The sequence below is a fragment of the Trichogramma pretiosum genome, unplaced genomic scaffold, assembly GCF_000599845.2.
Source record: "Trichogramma pretiosum strain Unisexual culture from Peru unplaced genomic scaffold, Tpre_2.0 scaffold31, whole genome shotgun sequence".
Lineage (NCBI taxonomy): Eukaryota > Metazoa > Arthropoda > Insecta > Hymenoptera > Trichogrammatidae > Trichogramma > Trichogramma pretiosum.
The window spans coordinates 1400327-1413569 of record NW_019641631.1 but is presented as its reverse complement, the minus strand read 5'-3'; the positions used below and the strand labels follow the sequence as shown (position 1 = coordinate 1413569).

Sequence of the window (13243 nt, the reverse complement as noted above, 5' to 3'; positions counted from 1 at the left end):
TATAAATTTAACAACCGAAAATTATTATCAAAAATATTTCGAACCGTAAAAAGATCACTTAATTTCACTCACTTTGTTAATTTATCCCTTTTACAAGCACAAATCACGTCGTGTATACGTTCAGCAACGGAGCCTCTTCCTTTCTAAAAGACAAAACTGGCGGGCTTGGCTTCTTATACGGTGAGTGCCTTGCCGTAAGCTGACTCGCCGATTGGAGGCCCGTTAGAGGATAGATCGAAAAGTGGGGACGTAAATCGCTTGTGTTTTTTTTTCGTACAACATGAATTATATTTTGATTAAAAAAAATCTCAGGCATTGCTCACGCATAGGCTTGTCATAAATATCCTCTGAATTAGTATTACATGCAAGTGAAATTCCTAATGCTCAAACTCTATGACGCAGAATAGACGTAAGCGATTAGAACAGGATTACTAGCTTTGATTCTTTACGAAATTTCAGACTCTTGAAGCCTGGGACAATTCATATAGACGTTTCCGAATATTATACCTGATCTTCGTTTTCACTTTGCGACACAAAAGTATAGCTTACTTTTCTCTCGATATCACCCGTGTTTATTATAAGCAAATGTCAATCGTATAGCTGCTTCGAATACTCTCACAAACGATGACGCTCGCGACGGGGCCGTATCTGCGTCACGTTATTCATGACTTTTTATTCGATACCTTTTTTATTCGTATGTACCTACCTACGCTCATTCAAGAGCTTTCTAACACTTAATTTTTCTGCGATCAACGGTGAAAAATTAAAGTGTACAAAATGTCAACACGAGGAAAGTTTGACCAGCATCGGAATGCTGGCCGGTAAGATTTTACTCTTACGTGAAGGTCGCTGTAACAGTAAACGACATTTTTTTTCAACGTATCGTGCATCAAAGACGTGTGTAAAATCTCAAATTCGCGTGCAAGTAATCGGCACTGATATTTTATGCGTGTAGTAAGTGTATTTATTTTTAAACGCGTCAAACGATGGAAATGTTTTGGAATGTTATAAATTTTGCTCTTCATCCGATGTTTAAACTAGCTAACATTTTTATTTTATTTCATTGTTCAATTGAATTTTATTTTGATGTATTTTTAAATAAAAAAAATGGATTCAAGGAATTCTCGTCAAAATCATTTTAGTGACGAATTATTTACTACCCGTAAAAATAGTAATCGCAAGCTTTTTCCGGCCATGCAATAGTTTTTATTTCGTAGCAGTACAAATTTCTTCCGAGCATTTTTTCATTTCAAATTCAATACAATTTCATAATCACTTCTCACGAATCTCAAGTACCGGTCCAGTCTCGTTCACAATACTTCTTGACCTACTTTAATTTTAACATCAAATATATCACGATGGGTACGATGAATATACCGTTTCACAAAGAAATCATTTATAATTCAAATTTTTTCAAAATCAGTGCGGTTATTATTTTTGCGCATTTTTGGTAATAATCAACACTCATTTATTTTTAAATTAGGAAATGAAACGTTGATATTAACATTGTATTTTATACATACCTGTATGTTATGAGATTACAATTAAAAATATTAGATTATTCAATGAAAGTTACAAACCAAATTTATTACTCAATTACTTTTGCATGCAGTTGATTATGATGTATCTATTTGCATATTTTTTTTTGAAAGATCGATTCAGAATGATAAGTAATAAAAAGTTAAAAATTAAAATGATAATAATAATGATCAAATAAACTAGAGGTAGATGACAACAATTTTCCGCAGGAACGAAGGTCAAATTTTCATCCTCAGCTAGGGTTTATTTATTTCAATGACAGCTATGAACAAAAAGAATGGAAGGCCTTGAAATCATGTGCCATTAAAATGAACAAAAGCATACACTTGAAAGATATCTGAAAGATTCAAAAGTCAATTCAAAGTAGACGAGTGTTGTTTGACTACTGTTGTGCAGAGAAGTCGGGTTGAAAGCTGAGTGCAGTCAGCAGTGAAGGAGCAGACGCGCGCAGCGCACGCGATACACTCGCAGCGCCTCTCAGCAGCGGCCAGTCAAGCTGGCTAAGCTCCGATATTTGCTGCCGACGCGAACTCAGCAGGCAGCGCGATTGCCAAGTGCGAGCGAACGCAAAGCAGTATAAGTTCGAGTCGGACACAAAAACACGCGACGCACGGCCAGTGTTTACACGGAGCTTGCTACGGCAGCAAGGCCGTCAGATCGCGATCCCGTTTGAGGTTAAACGCGCTTTGGCCTCTGTCGCAGTTCCCAACTACTGCTCCCCTTTAAATTATCATAACGCGTGTGCAGTCTCTCTCTGTGCGCGATCTTGCATGGCTCGAGTTAATACGGAGAATAGGCGTCGTGAGAATAATCGGAGAAAACGTCGATAGTTCGAGTGTGCTCGTGGTGACAGGTACGCAGCAACGACGACGACGACGACGACGACGGCTACGTCAACAAGAGCGAAATGTTGTCGAAACAGCCTGGGCAACGACAGCTGCAGCAACAGACGCGACTGATCGAAAACGTCAATTATAACGTCGGTGCGAACGCGATAACGACGTTGGCCTCGTCGAAGCTGTCGGCAACGACGTGACCAGTCGAGCCGTCAGCGCGGCCTGTGTCGACTCGGCTCGTCGATGCACCAACTGCAGCAGCTCGGCAAACATGTCGAAATGCATGAGCCAACAGCATCTGCAGCATCATCATCAACAGCAGCAGCAGCAACAGCAACATCATCCACAACATCCACAACAACAGCAGCAGCAGCAGCAGAAGGTGCAGCAGTCGACTAACTGCGGCCTTCCTTACGCTGCTGCTAGTCCCGTAAAGAGCCGCGTGACGGACAGCGACAACAACGAAGACGACGACGACAACGACGTCTACTCGATCTCGTACCTCGGCAACAACAATCGCACGGGCTCCTCCTCGTGCGATCGCCACAATCTCCTGCAGCAACGCGACAACAACAGCAGCATCGAGTCCGACAACTTCGGCGACGGTGACATGTATCAGGCCCTGCTGAGGTACGAGAATCAGACCCGCGACTCGTGCGACTGCAGCCGCGGCGAGCTGAGCAACAAGCAGCAGCCGCTCTCGACGGGCGCCGCCGCTGCAGCCTCGATCAGCTGCAGCAACGAGGCCTTCGTCGTCGGCGGCGAGGACCGCTGTCGTCTGCAGGAAGAGGAGGAGATCATCGAGTCGACGAGCGCCTCGACTCCGCTGCTGCTGTCGGCAGGGCCGCGGATCGAGCTGCTTCATCACGAGTCGACGCCCAGCTCCTCGAACGGCAGCATCAGCGGTGGCAGTAGCAGCAGCAGCCACAGCAACAGTAACAGCAACAGCAGCAGTCGCTGCGTCAACAGTACCGTGCCTCTGTGCCTGCTGAGCGACGTGCAGCTGCGCTTCCTCTGCCCCGACGATCTCGAGGAGGTCCAGGCTCTCTGTCAAGACTGGTTTCCTATAGGTGAGAGAGAGAGAGAGAGATAGAGACGTATATCCGATCGCATGCATAGCCATTTAAACGTGCATACAAGAGACACGCACGAGTATAGGACGGAGGGACGATCGGATCTAATAGCAGTGAATTGAACTTAATTCGCATTTATTATGATTCTCTCTTTCTTTCTTTCTCTCTCTTTCTGTATCGCTATATTAAGCCCTCGGCAAGTCGAGCCGAGTCAAATAAACGAAAGACCATTAGGCGAGCCTTCGTTTGTATATAGGCTGTCTACATATTGCTCGTCGACAACTCGCGTGTAACACTCTATAATACGAATCAAAGAGAGAGAAAGAAAGAGAGAGAGAGAGATCTTGTATTGTGTTAAAGCACGAGGGTATCGTGGAGCGTAAAGCAGCTTCTAACTTGCGCTTGGCCAGCTTATTTTAGATCTAAAACTCATGATGTGTTGCACGTCGAGGCGCGGCTATAAGCTCCTGCGATTCAAAGCCTTATAGCGTCGATGATTAAAAATTCAGAGCATTAATTGTCTTTAGACTCTATATATAATTCATTATATATACACGTCGTGTGTAACTGTGCCGTATATCGTTTGTACTTGCAATGTCCATAAGCTGCGTGCGTTTGTTGTTGTTGTCATTATCGTCGTTTTTTTTCTTCTTCCAAAGCGCACACAGCGAACTTGGCGCATGCAAAGCGACTACAAGAGGCATCGTTGAGTTTTTAAGAGGCTTTTTAAATCGATACATACATGTATACGTCGTATACGTACAGAGCTTTACGGCGCGGCGCGAGTTCGTTGCCATGACTCTCTTTTTTTTTGTCGCGCGCGCACATGAAGCTCTTATATATTAGACGAGCTTGCATTTATAAACAACTAGACAGCTGACTGGCTAAACAGCGCTCTCCGCGCGTTCTTTTTCGTACCTACACAGGTATTTCGCGGCACGGCTCATGCTCACCTGTGACGTGCTCGTGGATTTAGCACTGTTTCGATGATCCGTACGATCGACACGAGTAAACGCTTCAAGAGTCGAGCTTTAACGACCGATACATACCCTTGGTCCGTGTTTTTCAAGTAGCTTAACCGCTGGCATTATTTTCAGTCATATCGTTTTGGTACTATATATATTCGGATAATAATTACGAACGGAACCATGTGTCGCGCGCGCATACACGTGTTGTGCCAAATTTCCTCGCCGTTGACACAAGAACACGAATTTTATATTATTGTTTCGCAATTTTTTACGACCAAGTCCGAGCCTAAAACGCTTCCATGCTTTTGTCAAAAACGTCTAATGTATGTAATTTACTCTGGCTTAATCCAAAAATAGTCGCTCGAAAGCTACGATTTTTCACGCAAGGAACGACAGAACTTGAAAATCGAACATCACGAAAACTTACTCAAATATTTATCTTCGTCGTTTTAATTAATCACCTGCGTCGCGTTATCGGCTTTACGCACGATTTCGCGAATTTAACGAATACTTGTGAACAATGACCGAGTGCAGTTTTTCATGTGTACCCTGCTTAGTCACGCTCAAATTATCCTGCTCTGATGATTTTTTATCTTTCGAAATTTTTCTTTGATGAATACTTTTCAAATGAATATTCGTGATAAGAGAAAAGATGTTAATGAGGCAAACCGAAAAGCTGATGTAGAAATGCTTTTGTTCGACAGATTACCCTTATTGGTGGTACGAGGACATCACGTCGTCGTCTCGATTCTACGCTCTCGCGGCCGTCTACGGCGGTGTCATAATCGGCCTGATAGTCGCCGAGATCAAGCCGTACGCGAAGCTCAACAAGGAGGACCGCTCGGTGCTGTGCTCGAGCTTCGGCATCGACTCGCTGGTCGGCTACATACTGAGCCTCGGGGTGCGCCGGGCCTATCGTCGCAACGGCATCGCGTCGCTGCTGCTGGAACAGCTGAGGGCCCACGTCACCGCGCCGGAGCGATCCTCGGTCAAGGCCGTCTTTCTCCACGTCCTGTCGAGCAACACCCCGGCCATACGCTTCTATCAGCGCTGCCACTTCAGCCTGCACAGCTTTTTGCCCTACTACTACAACATCCGGGGCAAGTCCAAGGACGGCTTCACCTACGTGCTCTACGTGAACGGGGGCCACGCCGCCGGCGGACTCTGGGACTGGATGAGACACATAGCCGGCTCCGTGGCCAATCTCGGCCAGTGCCGAGTTCCCCGCTGGATCTGGCAGCGAATGCTCTGGGCGACCACGCTCTTCTTTTATCACAGATGATACCTCCGGTGTGTCATTTTTAATCTCGAGAGCTAACCAAAGTCTAACCATATACTCGTTTACCAAATGTGGGCACATTCGAAAAAATACGTAAATTTTTTCTCGAACCAAGACTTTCTCAACAAGTTGTGTTAATAATCGTTATGTAAATTTTATTCGTTCATGTGTTTTGTGATCTTTTAACGCTTAGAATTGATATTATTACTCTGTAAAACACGTGACAAAAATATATTTGAATTTTATTGAATTTAACTATTTTTACCTTGATATATAAAATTTTTTATCTATGTACATACTATGCAAAAAAGATTCATGATTAATGAGTCGAAAATGATAATTAAAAATGTATTTAAGTATTTTGATTTATACAATCTGCGATATTTGAAAAACAGCTGTAGTAATGACAAAATATAGTTCTTTTAATTTTAAATAAATCCATAGCATGTTAAAGTAATTAAATAATTAATAAAAACAAATGTTACATAAAGTATTAAAGTATACCTATTCATCATATTGTACACTGAGTAGAAGAAAAATGATATTATTAATGCATAAACTTAAAATTCTTGTTTTTAATAAAACAAATTTACTTCAAGTAAGAAATCGCTTATAAATTTTAAACCATTGATTCAATCCTGAAGATTTTAGAAACAGAATTGAGTACAGCACGTAAAAACTTTTTTCAGCTTCAAGTACAATTTTGTGCACTCAGCACATGTCGACTTGTGTCTACGACCTACGTGAAAGTGACACTTAGGTAAACACAGCAAAGCTGGGGTAGCAGAAGCTTTTGTCACTTTGTTTGAAAACACGAACTTGCGCCGGTGAGAATTATTCAGTTTTACAAAATTGAAACAGTATAAAATACCAATAATGAAAATAATAGAACTTCGTCCAAACAGAGAATTATTGAATGTAAAGTTTGAAACGTATTTATACGATCAAAATGTATTTTTCCAAAGGAAATTTGATAAAAAATTACAAACTGGTATTGGCTTAACCTATTCAATTATTCATATTCTGGTTGATTTAAATCAAAATTCTATTTTCTCTATTCAGAAATCCTAAGATTGGAACCTGATTCATCTCAAGACTCTTTACTGGAAGCAAAATTGTTTGCGTATCACAATCATTTATTTCGAAATCCATACGACTCTACCTGTTGGTTTATAGACAATGATGGACAAGTATGGTGTTTCAACAATGAGGACTCTTCGCTGCAACTCAAATTAGATAAAGCTGCATCAATAAAATTGATAAAATCTGTTTATAATCCATCCATTGGTTTTGGTTCACAAAATGTAATATCAGTTACTAACGGTGGTGGTATACTTGAACTATTTATTGAAGGCAATGGAAGGTTCAATCATTTTCTATTTGAAGACATTGAAGCAGGGGTAATTTTTGATACTAGGTACATCAAAGAAACTGATAATATAATTGTAGCTCTTAATTCAATCCATGAAAATGATACTAAAAAAGTTTCAAAACTTATATTATTAACATATCATCTGGATAATAGTGTCAAAGATGAACCTTTATCCATCAAATTGGTAAAGAAACAAATTTTAAAAGTAAAAGGTTCAATTAATCATGTTTATATCGAAAAAAATGGGCAATACTGCAATATTATCGGTAGTGATCAAATTGAATTTGAATATGATTCTGTCAATCCTATAAAATCTGAGGATAACGATTCTAATACAGATTCTCTCATAAAAATTCCACGATATTATTGGTCTCAAGATGAAGATTCTCTAACAGTATACATGAAAATTCCAGACACCCTAGCTCAATTTTCAGAAAAAGTAAAAACTACATCGCTAGGTGTTGATGTTACAATAGAAGATGTTATTCTTCTAAAAGGTGAAACTCCATACAGATTAGAACCAAACTTAACTACTTTTAAACGTGATAAAGATACTCTGCAAGTTGAACTGATAAAAGCAGAAAATGGTTTGATGTGGAATGAATTAATAAAAGGAGATACTGGAGGAGAATATTTGCCAAACGAGGCATTAGCTGCTGAAGTCCATGCCAAGTAAGTTATTACAAAGATTTTTGTCTGTGTTAAAAATTTATAAAATGAATATAAAACATTGCAGATTAGCTCATTTATGTTCAGATGAAATAGTAACAAGAGAAAAAAATCAACCATCTATCGGTTTCAACACTGAACAACTTGAAGAATGTGATTTGAACTCAGAAGAAAATATTTTACAAAGAATTGATTTAAAATCCAACAGTATATCACATTTAGTAATGTTAGGTATAAATAACCGAGTTTTATTTGCTGAGAATCAATCAACTGGTATGTGCATATGCCTGAGACATGATAATGACGGTTGCATTTGGAATACTGTGGAGAACGAAAATGATTGGGATTTGAAACATAGTTTTACGTTTCCTGGTTTCGGGTACATAGAAGCTAGTAAAACAAATAAAAAATTTTGCATTGCACCATTTGGTAAGTAAGAAAGAAGCAAATATAAATTCAAATCATTTAATTTAATCAACTAACTTTTAAATTATAGATAGATCCATTGTACTCATCATAGAATGGGCTAGACATGCACTTTTATATGAGAGACCTAAAAAAAATGCTACAGTTGGCAGACAAGCCATACTAGATTTTGAAAATGGAATAACTCAAATTTTAGGAGCTGTAGCATTTAATCAACATCTGATTATTCTTACAAAAGACTCATTACTTCAAATGGAAATTTGTTTATAAAATGAATGAACTAGAAATATGATTGTATTTTCACTTTTGTAAAAAGAATTGAAGAAATAAAATAAGGATATTTTATAGTTATTTTATTTTATTTTATTAACTATATAATTGTTTTAATCATATTACAATGTAAAAAGATATCAATTATAAACAGTTTTACATATTTTTTTTTATGTACAAACAGGTACTCTTCAACTCTATGATAAAAAAATAAATATTCAGCAAACTTGTGACTATCTAATACAAAATTATTAAAATTAGACAATTTTAAACGAATTTTCAATAATTAAAGTTCAGTTAGATTATCTTTTTCGACTGTTATAATGATGTATCATCTGAGATAAATCATCCATTGATAAATCTTTTCCATTGGGATAATTCCAAACTAATTGATTTTTTATCGTTTGAGCAAAGTTGACACCAGCTATATCTGGTGTTTCCCAAATGGAGGATCTACTTTCTATATTGTACAAGTACATTTTTTTTTCTCTATTACCCCAATGCCTATGCCATGGTTCCTGTGTAGCTTTGAAAAAAATAACACTACCTAATGGATAATAATAAGTATCTTCATTATCATTTTCATAATCTCTTCTAGTAGGAGCATAGCACAATTTGTTAGCTCCGTTTTTCATCCTTTTTGTTGATAGTTGCAAATTTTGCTTTAAAGCATTATCTACAGGTATTAATTTTTTGACACGTACAGGAGCTGTGGAACGGTCAACTGGTTTCCAAATTGCTTTACAAAACATTTTGATGAGCCTATGCCTCTCTGTGAGGAACTTTTGAGAAATATTTTCTCCTCCTAGACATAATGCATCTATAATATGCAATGCATATGTTTTTGACTGAGCTCGATCTTCTCTTCTCATTTCTAAAACCCACTCTGCATATACTAAAGTGTCACGAGGTAATTCTACTCCTGGATTATTAAAGGGCATCCATCGTCCTTGTATCCATCTATAAACACTGGTCTTACCAAGACCTAGATAAAAAGTTGGTCCATCATCGTTTGGCCCACCTAATGCTGACTCTTCTACATTATATGCACATGGCACACAAAACCAATCATTAGGATTTTGACGAATGAATTGAGAACTTTCAAGAGTTAATTTTTTTGAGTTCTTATAAGAACTGCTTTGTAGTATACTTATATGATCTCCAAGAAGTTCTTGAGCTTTATTCTGAGGGTTTGATCTTCGGGCAACTGGTCTTGGTTCGTCAGGCAATTCCCAATGTTTTAAACATTGTTCTCGAACATCTTTTTGTCGTAGTTCAATGAGTTCCTTTTCTTCGGTATAAACAGCAATTTTTTTTAATCCTACAATTTGTTTTTTTCCTAATTCTTCATTTGAACTTTTTAGATAATTATAAAATTGACTATCTTTCAATATAATTTTCTCTGGTACTAATTCCAGAATGTCCCTTTTTTCATTATTTTCTAACAGATACTTGTTGACATCATATAAATAACTCATAACATCTGTAGTATCTTCTAATTTTTCTTGGCATATAAGATATCTTTCAGAGTTAGCGGGTCTTGAAGTATTTGGCTTGAATATTGAAATTTTCTTAAAACATCTGTACATGATATAAATAAGTCCTGCACTAAATGGAGTAAATAAATCAAACACTTTTGTCACAAAGTGTCCTCCCGGTCTAACTGTCATTAAAGCTACTAAGCATTGACATAAGTACAATTGTTTGGATAAAACTTCTTGGATATTTTCTTGTCCCTCCACAGAAAATCCTCCATCAGCCATCATGAAATGAACCCCAGAAGTTTGTTTATCTATTAACATTGCAAAAGCAGTTTGATTTTCTGGATCATACACATCACCATTATCTTTTGGTCCATAATAAGGATGAAAAGTTTCACTTGGTCCAGCATGGAAATCATGCAATTTAAAATCATTTTCATTTTTCAGTGTAAATCCAAATCCTTTGGCGCGCCACTTTCTCCTATAAAGTACATATTCGCTAAATCCTCCTGGACCAGCACATACATCAGCAAAGTACAACGGTTCATCAGGTGGTAATTTAAATTTAGTAAACATGAAATCACAAGCCTTATCGATATTAGCCATTTTTACAGCAGCTCTATTTAAAAATATAGATTTTCTAATTGTTTCATAGGGATTACTTCTAGTTCTGGCTTCTCTCATTTCATTTTTATCCAGCCTGTCAAATGCAGATTTTGCATTGACTATTCCACGAACTATGCTTGCATCACAAAATGTTGTTTCATTATCAATTTTTTTTGGCCTGGGACCATATTTGCGTAATTCAACCCATGATTTAAGTTCTTCTTCATTAGGAGCGTTTTCAAGTTCATTTTCTATCCACTCTATTTTTTCTGGGATCTCAACAACCTCTTCACGTGGGTCAAAATCTTCAGTAACAAATTCAAGCTCCTTTAATTCAAGACCTAATCCTCTGCGACCTTTCTGAGTAGATGTGGCAACAGGTTCAGCTCTTCCTTGTAATTCTTTACCGATACCAGCACCTGTTTGGTAACCCCATTTTTTCATCATTCGTTCAGCAACGCTACCTTTCAGGACAGTACTTTTTTGAGAATTTTTGACCGGAGAAGAGCCTGTAACTAAATTTTTATAATATATAAGTATAATTTAAAAATATTTTTTATTAATAAATCAAAGTATGCATTGAAAAAATATCAGTACCATCACTGAATGATTTTGATGATATATTTTCTTCTTTTTCAGTAACGGAATTTTCGAGAAAATTAGTAGCATTGTAAAATGTTTGAATTCTGGATGAATTGAACCTGTCTGTTTCATCTTGTGAATCATTATCTTGAGAACTACTCTCTAAAACAGGATACAATAATATTCAAGTATTAATTTGATATTACTATGAAAGTATATTACAATAGATGTTCAATTTTAACATTAGCATTAAATTAATGTTGAAAATAAATTTAAAAGCTTTTACGGGTATTACGAGTGTAAAATAAAATGTATTTGAAATCCTTATCATACTTTATCAAAACAAAATCAAAATATTCGAAAAAGCTCTGACGCCACATGATTTTTAGCGGTTATGTTTACAAAATCAAAACATTGTATTTAATGTTCTTTTTAAAGTTCATGAAGGTTGAGAAGTTTTCGTATAAAATAGATGGATGGATTGTCGCAAAGATGTATTATGAAAATAATTTAAAAAAAAGTATAATGTTGATTGTTATTTAAAACCGAAAAAGTTAAAAATACTTGGGAATCCCTGAAATTCCAATCCATTTACATAAAATACAATCAGCGCATGTTATTTTATAATAAAAATATATAACTTTTTCTCAATTTAAAATAAAGATCCATAGATTTTCGTAAAGACGGTAGTCGCTTGTTTATGACAAATTATACATTGATAGTTTTATTGTGTACATACGTGAAAAACTGGCTCTTTGCTCATCTTCAACATCTGAATTGCTCGAAGAACGTCTTCTGCGCTTTTTTGCATGATGTTCATTTTCATCTTCGTCACTATCTTCTGGATATCTCTTTGATTGTTTATCGTAATCTTCACTGTACATGATGAACTGTGTTGTTTTTCTTCACTTTGTCAAACTCAAATCAGAGAGACAGACTAGTATAGTTGCCACAATTATATGCGCACCAGCTAAGCGGCAAGTTACAAACTTACAACACAACTAAACATTCAGGAACACGAATTTTAGTATAGAGCCGTAACTTGTATAGAATCCAGAAAGAAATAGAGTGGAACAGAGTCCCCTGTGAAATGACCTGTGAACTTGACACACTAGGACCGAGGAACGCTAAACGATTGTCCTTGTACGATGCGATACGCGAACAGACTCGATCTAAGGTCTTTAACGAGTTACGCCATCTGCAGTTTGAAATATTAGTTAAGCCCACCAATCAATTAAATGTAAATGTTATTTATACTTGTATAAAAATGAAGAATTTTATTATTGAAAGAAAATAAAAACAATTTTTATAAAAATGACTAGTTTCGTCATTGTATTCGACAGTTGAATATAAAAAAGTACTGTTGCTTCGCATTAAAAATATTAAACACAGCCATGATATTCGAAAATTTTAAAACCAAAAAATTTAATTGTATTATATTTGCACGTGAAAGCCGACTTCATGAATGACACAAAAATTGAAAAATAACGTATTATTGCACGCGCATAAAGCTAATTAGGAGTCCAATAATGAATTATTATTTCTGAAACTATGTAATAACTTTAATCCGGCTAGATCGTTCGTCATAAATCTTTCAAAATTCATTACTTACACTAACAGAGCGTCATTGTAACGGATACAGAGCCTTACTTGAGGTTTTATCACAAAATAAATGTCAAATTTGAACGCTTGTAATTGATTAATTTTTTAAGTTTTAGCAAAGATTAAGAGAAAAGGCTTATTAATTTTATTATCTGTTTATTGCAAATATGTTTGGGAAAATGTTCATGAAACACAAGGAAATAAAGATATTTTTGTTTATTATTAATCTTATGTAATATTGTTTCAAATTCTCAATTACAATATTATGTATAATATTAATAATATGACAATGTATACAGGTTAGATACAATTCGTCTCACACAGAGTTCACTTTTTCACTTTTTTAAATATCTTCACTTTAAATTTTTTTATAAGTCAGTTGTGTTTTGTCCTTAATTGGTAGCGCTTATTCTTATTCACATTTCGTATGTTCTCATTGGTGGCATCCGTTGATGATTGCGATGTGCATTTTTTTCAAATATAATTTTATAAATGTTCCATAATGGACGCTTGTTCGCCACTGTGCAGGCATTCATCAGT

The 13243-nt window shown here is 36.6% G+C and overlaps 3 protein-coding genes across 5 annotated transcripts; 2 read left to right on the top strand and 1 right to left on the bottom strand.

The window, feature by feature from the left end:
* The first annotated feature begins 2079 nt into the window (after positions 1-2079).
* Positions 2080-5953, top strand: LOC106652345 (N-alpha-acetyltransferase 60). Its single transcript, XM_014371266.2, has 2 exons — positions 2080-3445; positions 5121-5953. Exons 1-2 carry the CDS (start codon positions 2647-2649, stop codon positions 5696-5698), a joined length of 1377 nt encoding a protein of 458 aa, XP_014226752.1. The 5' UTR covers positions 2080-2646; the 3' UTR covers positions 5699-5953.
* A 448-nt stretch (positions 5954-6401) lies between these two features.
* LOC106652174 (nudC domain-containing protein 1) lies at positions 6402-8471 on the top strand. Of its 2 annotated transcripts, XM_023459252.1 has the most exons (5): positions 6402-6686; positions 6758-7112; positions 7221-7739; positions 7804-8165; positions 8233-8471. In XM_023459252.1, the coding sequence occupies exons 1-5, from the start codon at positions 6572-6574 to the stop codon at positions 8430-8432; spliced, it is 1551 nt and encodes a 516-aa protein (XP_023315020.1). In that variant the 5' UTR covers positions 6402-6571; the 3' UTR covers positions 8433-8471. The 2 variants fall into 2 exon arrangements, with proteins under 2 accessions (XP_023315020.1, XP_014226455.1); XM_014370969.2 differs by having other exon boundaries at positions 6758-7739.
* A 186-nt stretch (positions 8472-8657) lies between these two features.
* On the bottom strand, positions 8658-12135 carry LOC106652344 (cap-specific mRNA (nucleoside-2'-O-)-methyltransferase 1). 2 transcript variants are annotated; one of them, XM_014371265.2, is made up of 3 exons: positions 11841-12135; positions 11117-11263; positions 8658-11028 (listed from the first exon to the last, which is right to left on the bottom strand). In XM_014371265.2, the coding sequence occupies exons 1-3, from the start codon at positions 11983-11985 to the stop codon at positions 8735-8737; spliced, it is 2586 nt and encodes an 861-aa protein (XP_014226751.1). In that variant the 5' UTR covers positions 11986-12135; the 3' UTR covers positions 8658-8734. The 2 variants fall into 2 exon arrangements, with proteins under 2 accessions (XP_014226751.1, XP_014226750.1); XM_014371264.2 differs by having other exon boundaries at positions 8658-11034; positions 11841-12132.
* Between the last annotated feature and the right edge of the window lie 1108 nt (positions 12136-13243).

What these genes read in the sequence shown, in the direction of transcription:
- LOC106652345 (XM_014371266.2), top strand. Translation starts at nt 2,647, where the DNA reads ATGTCGAAATGCATGAGCCAACAGCATCTGCAGCATCATCATCAACAG. An exon ending in TCAAGACTGGTTTCCTATAG is followed by an intron (nt 3,446 to 5,120) that starts GTGAGAGAGAGA and finishes TTTGTTCGACAG; the next exon opens with ATTACCCTTATTGGTGGTAC.
- LOC106652174 (XM_014370969.2), top strand. Translation starts at nt 6,572, where the DNA reads ATGAAAATAATAGAACTTCGTCCAAACAGAGAATTATTGAATGTAAAG. An exon ending in TGATAAAAAATTACAAACTG is followed by an intron (nt 6,687 to 6,757) that starts GTATTGGCTTAA and finishes TTCTCTATTCAG; the next exon opens with AAATCCTAAGATTGGAACCT. An exon ending in GCTGCTGAAGTCCATGCCAA is followed by an intron (nt 7,740 to 7,803) that starts GTAAGTTATTAC and finishes AAAACATTGCAG; the next exon opens with ATTAGCTCATTTATGTTCAG.
- LOC106652344 (XM_014371264.2), bottom strand. Translation starts at nt 11,985, where the DNA reads ATGTACAGTGAAGATTACGATAAACAATCAAAGAGATATCCAGAAGAT. An exon ending in GCAAAGAGCCAGTTTTTCAC is followed by an intron (nt 11,264 to 11,840) that starts GTATGTACACAA and finishes ATCCTGTTTTAG; the next exon opens with AGAGTAGTTCTCAAGATAAT. An exon ending in ATCAAAATCATTCAGTGATG is followed by an intron (nt 11,035 to 11,116) that starts GTACTGATATTT and finishes ATAAAAATTTAG; the next exon opens with TTACAGGCTCTTCTCCGGTC.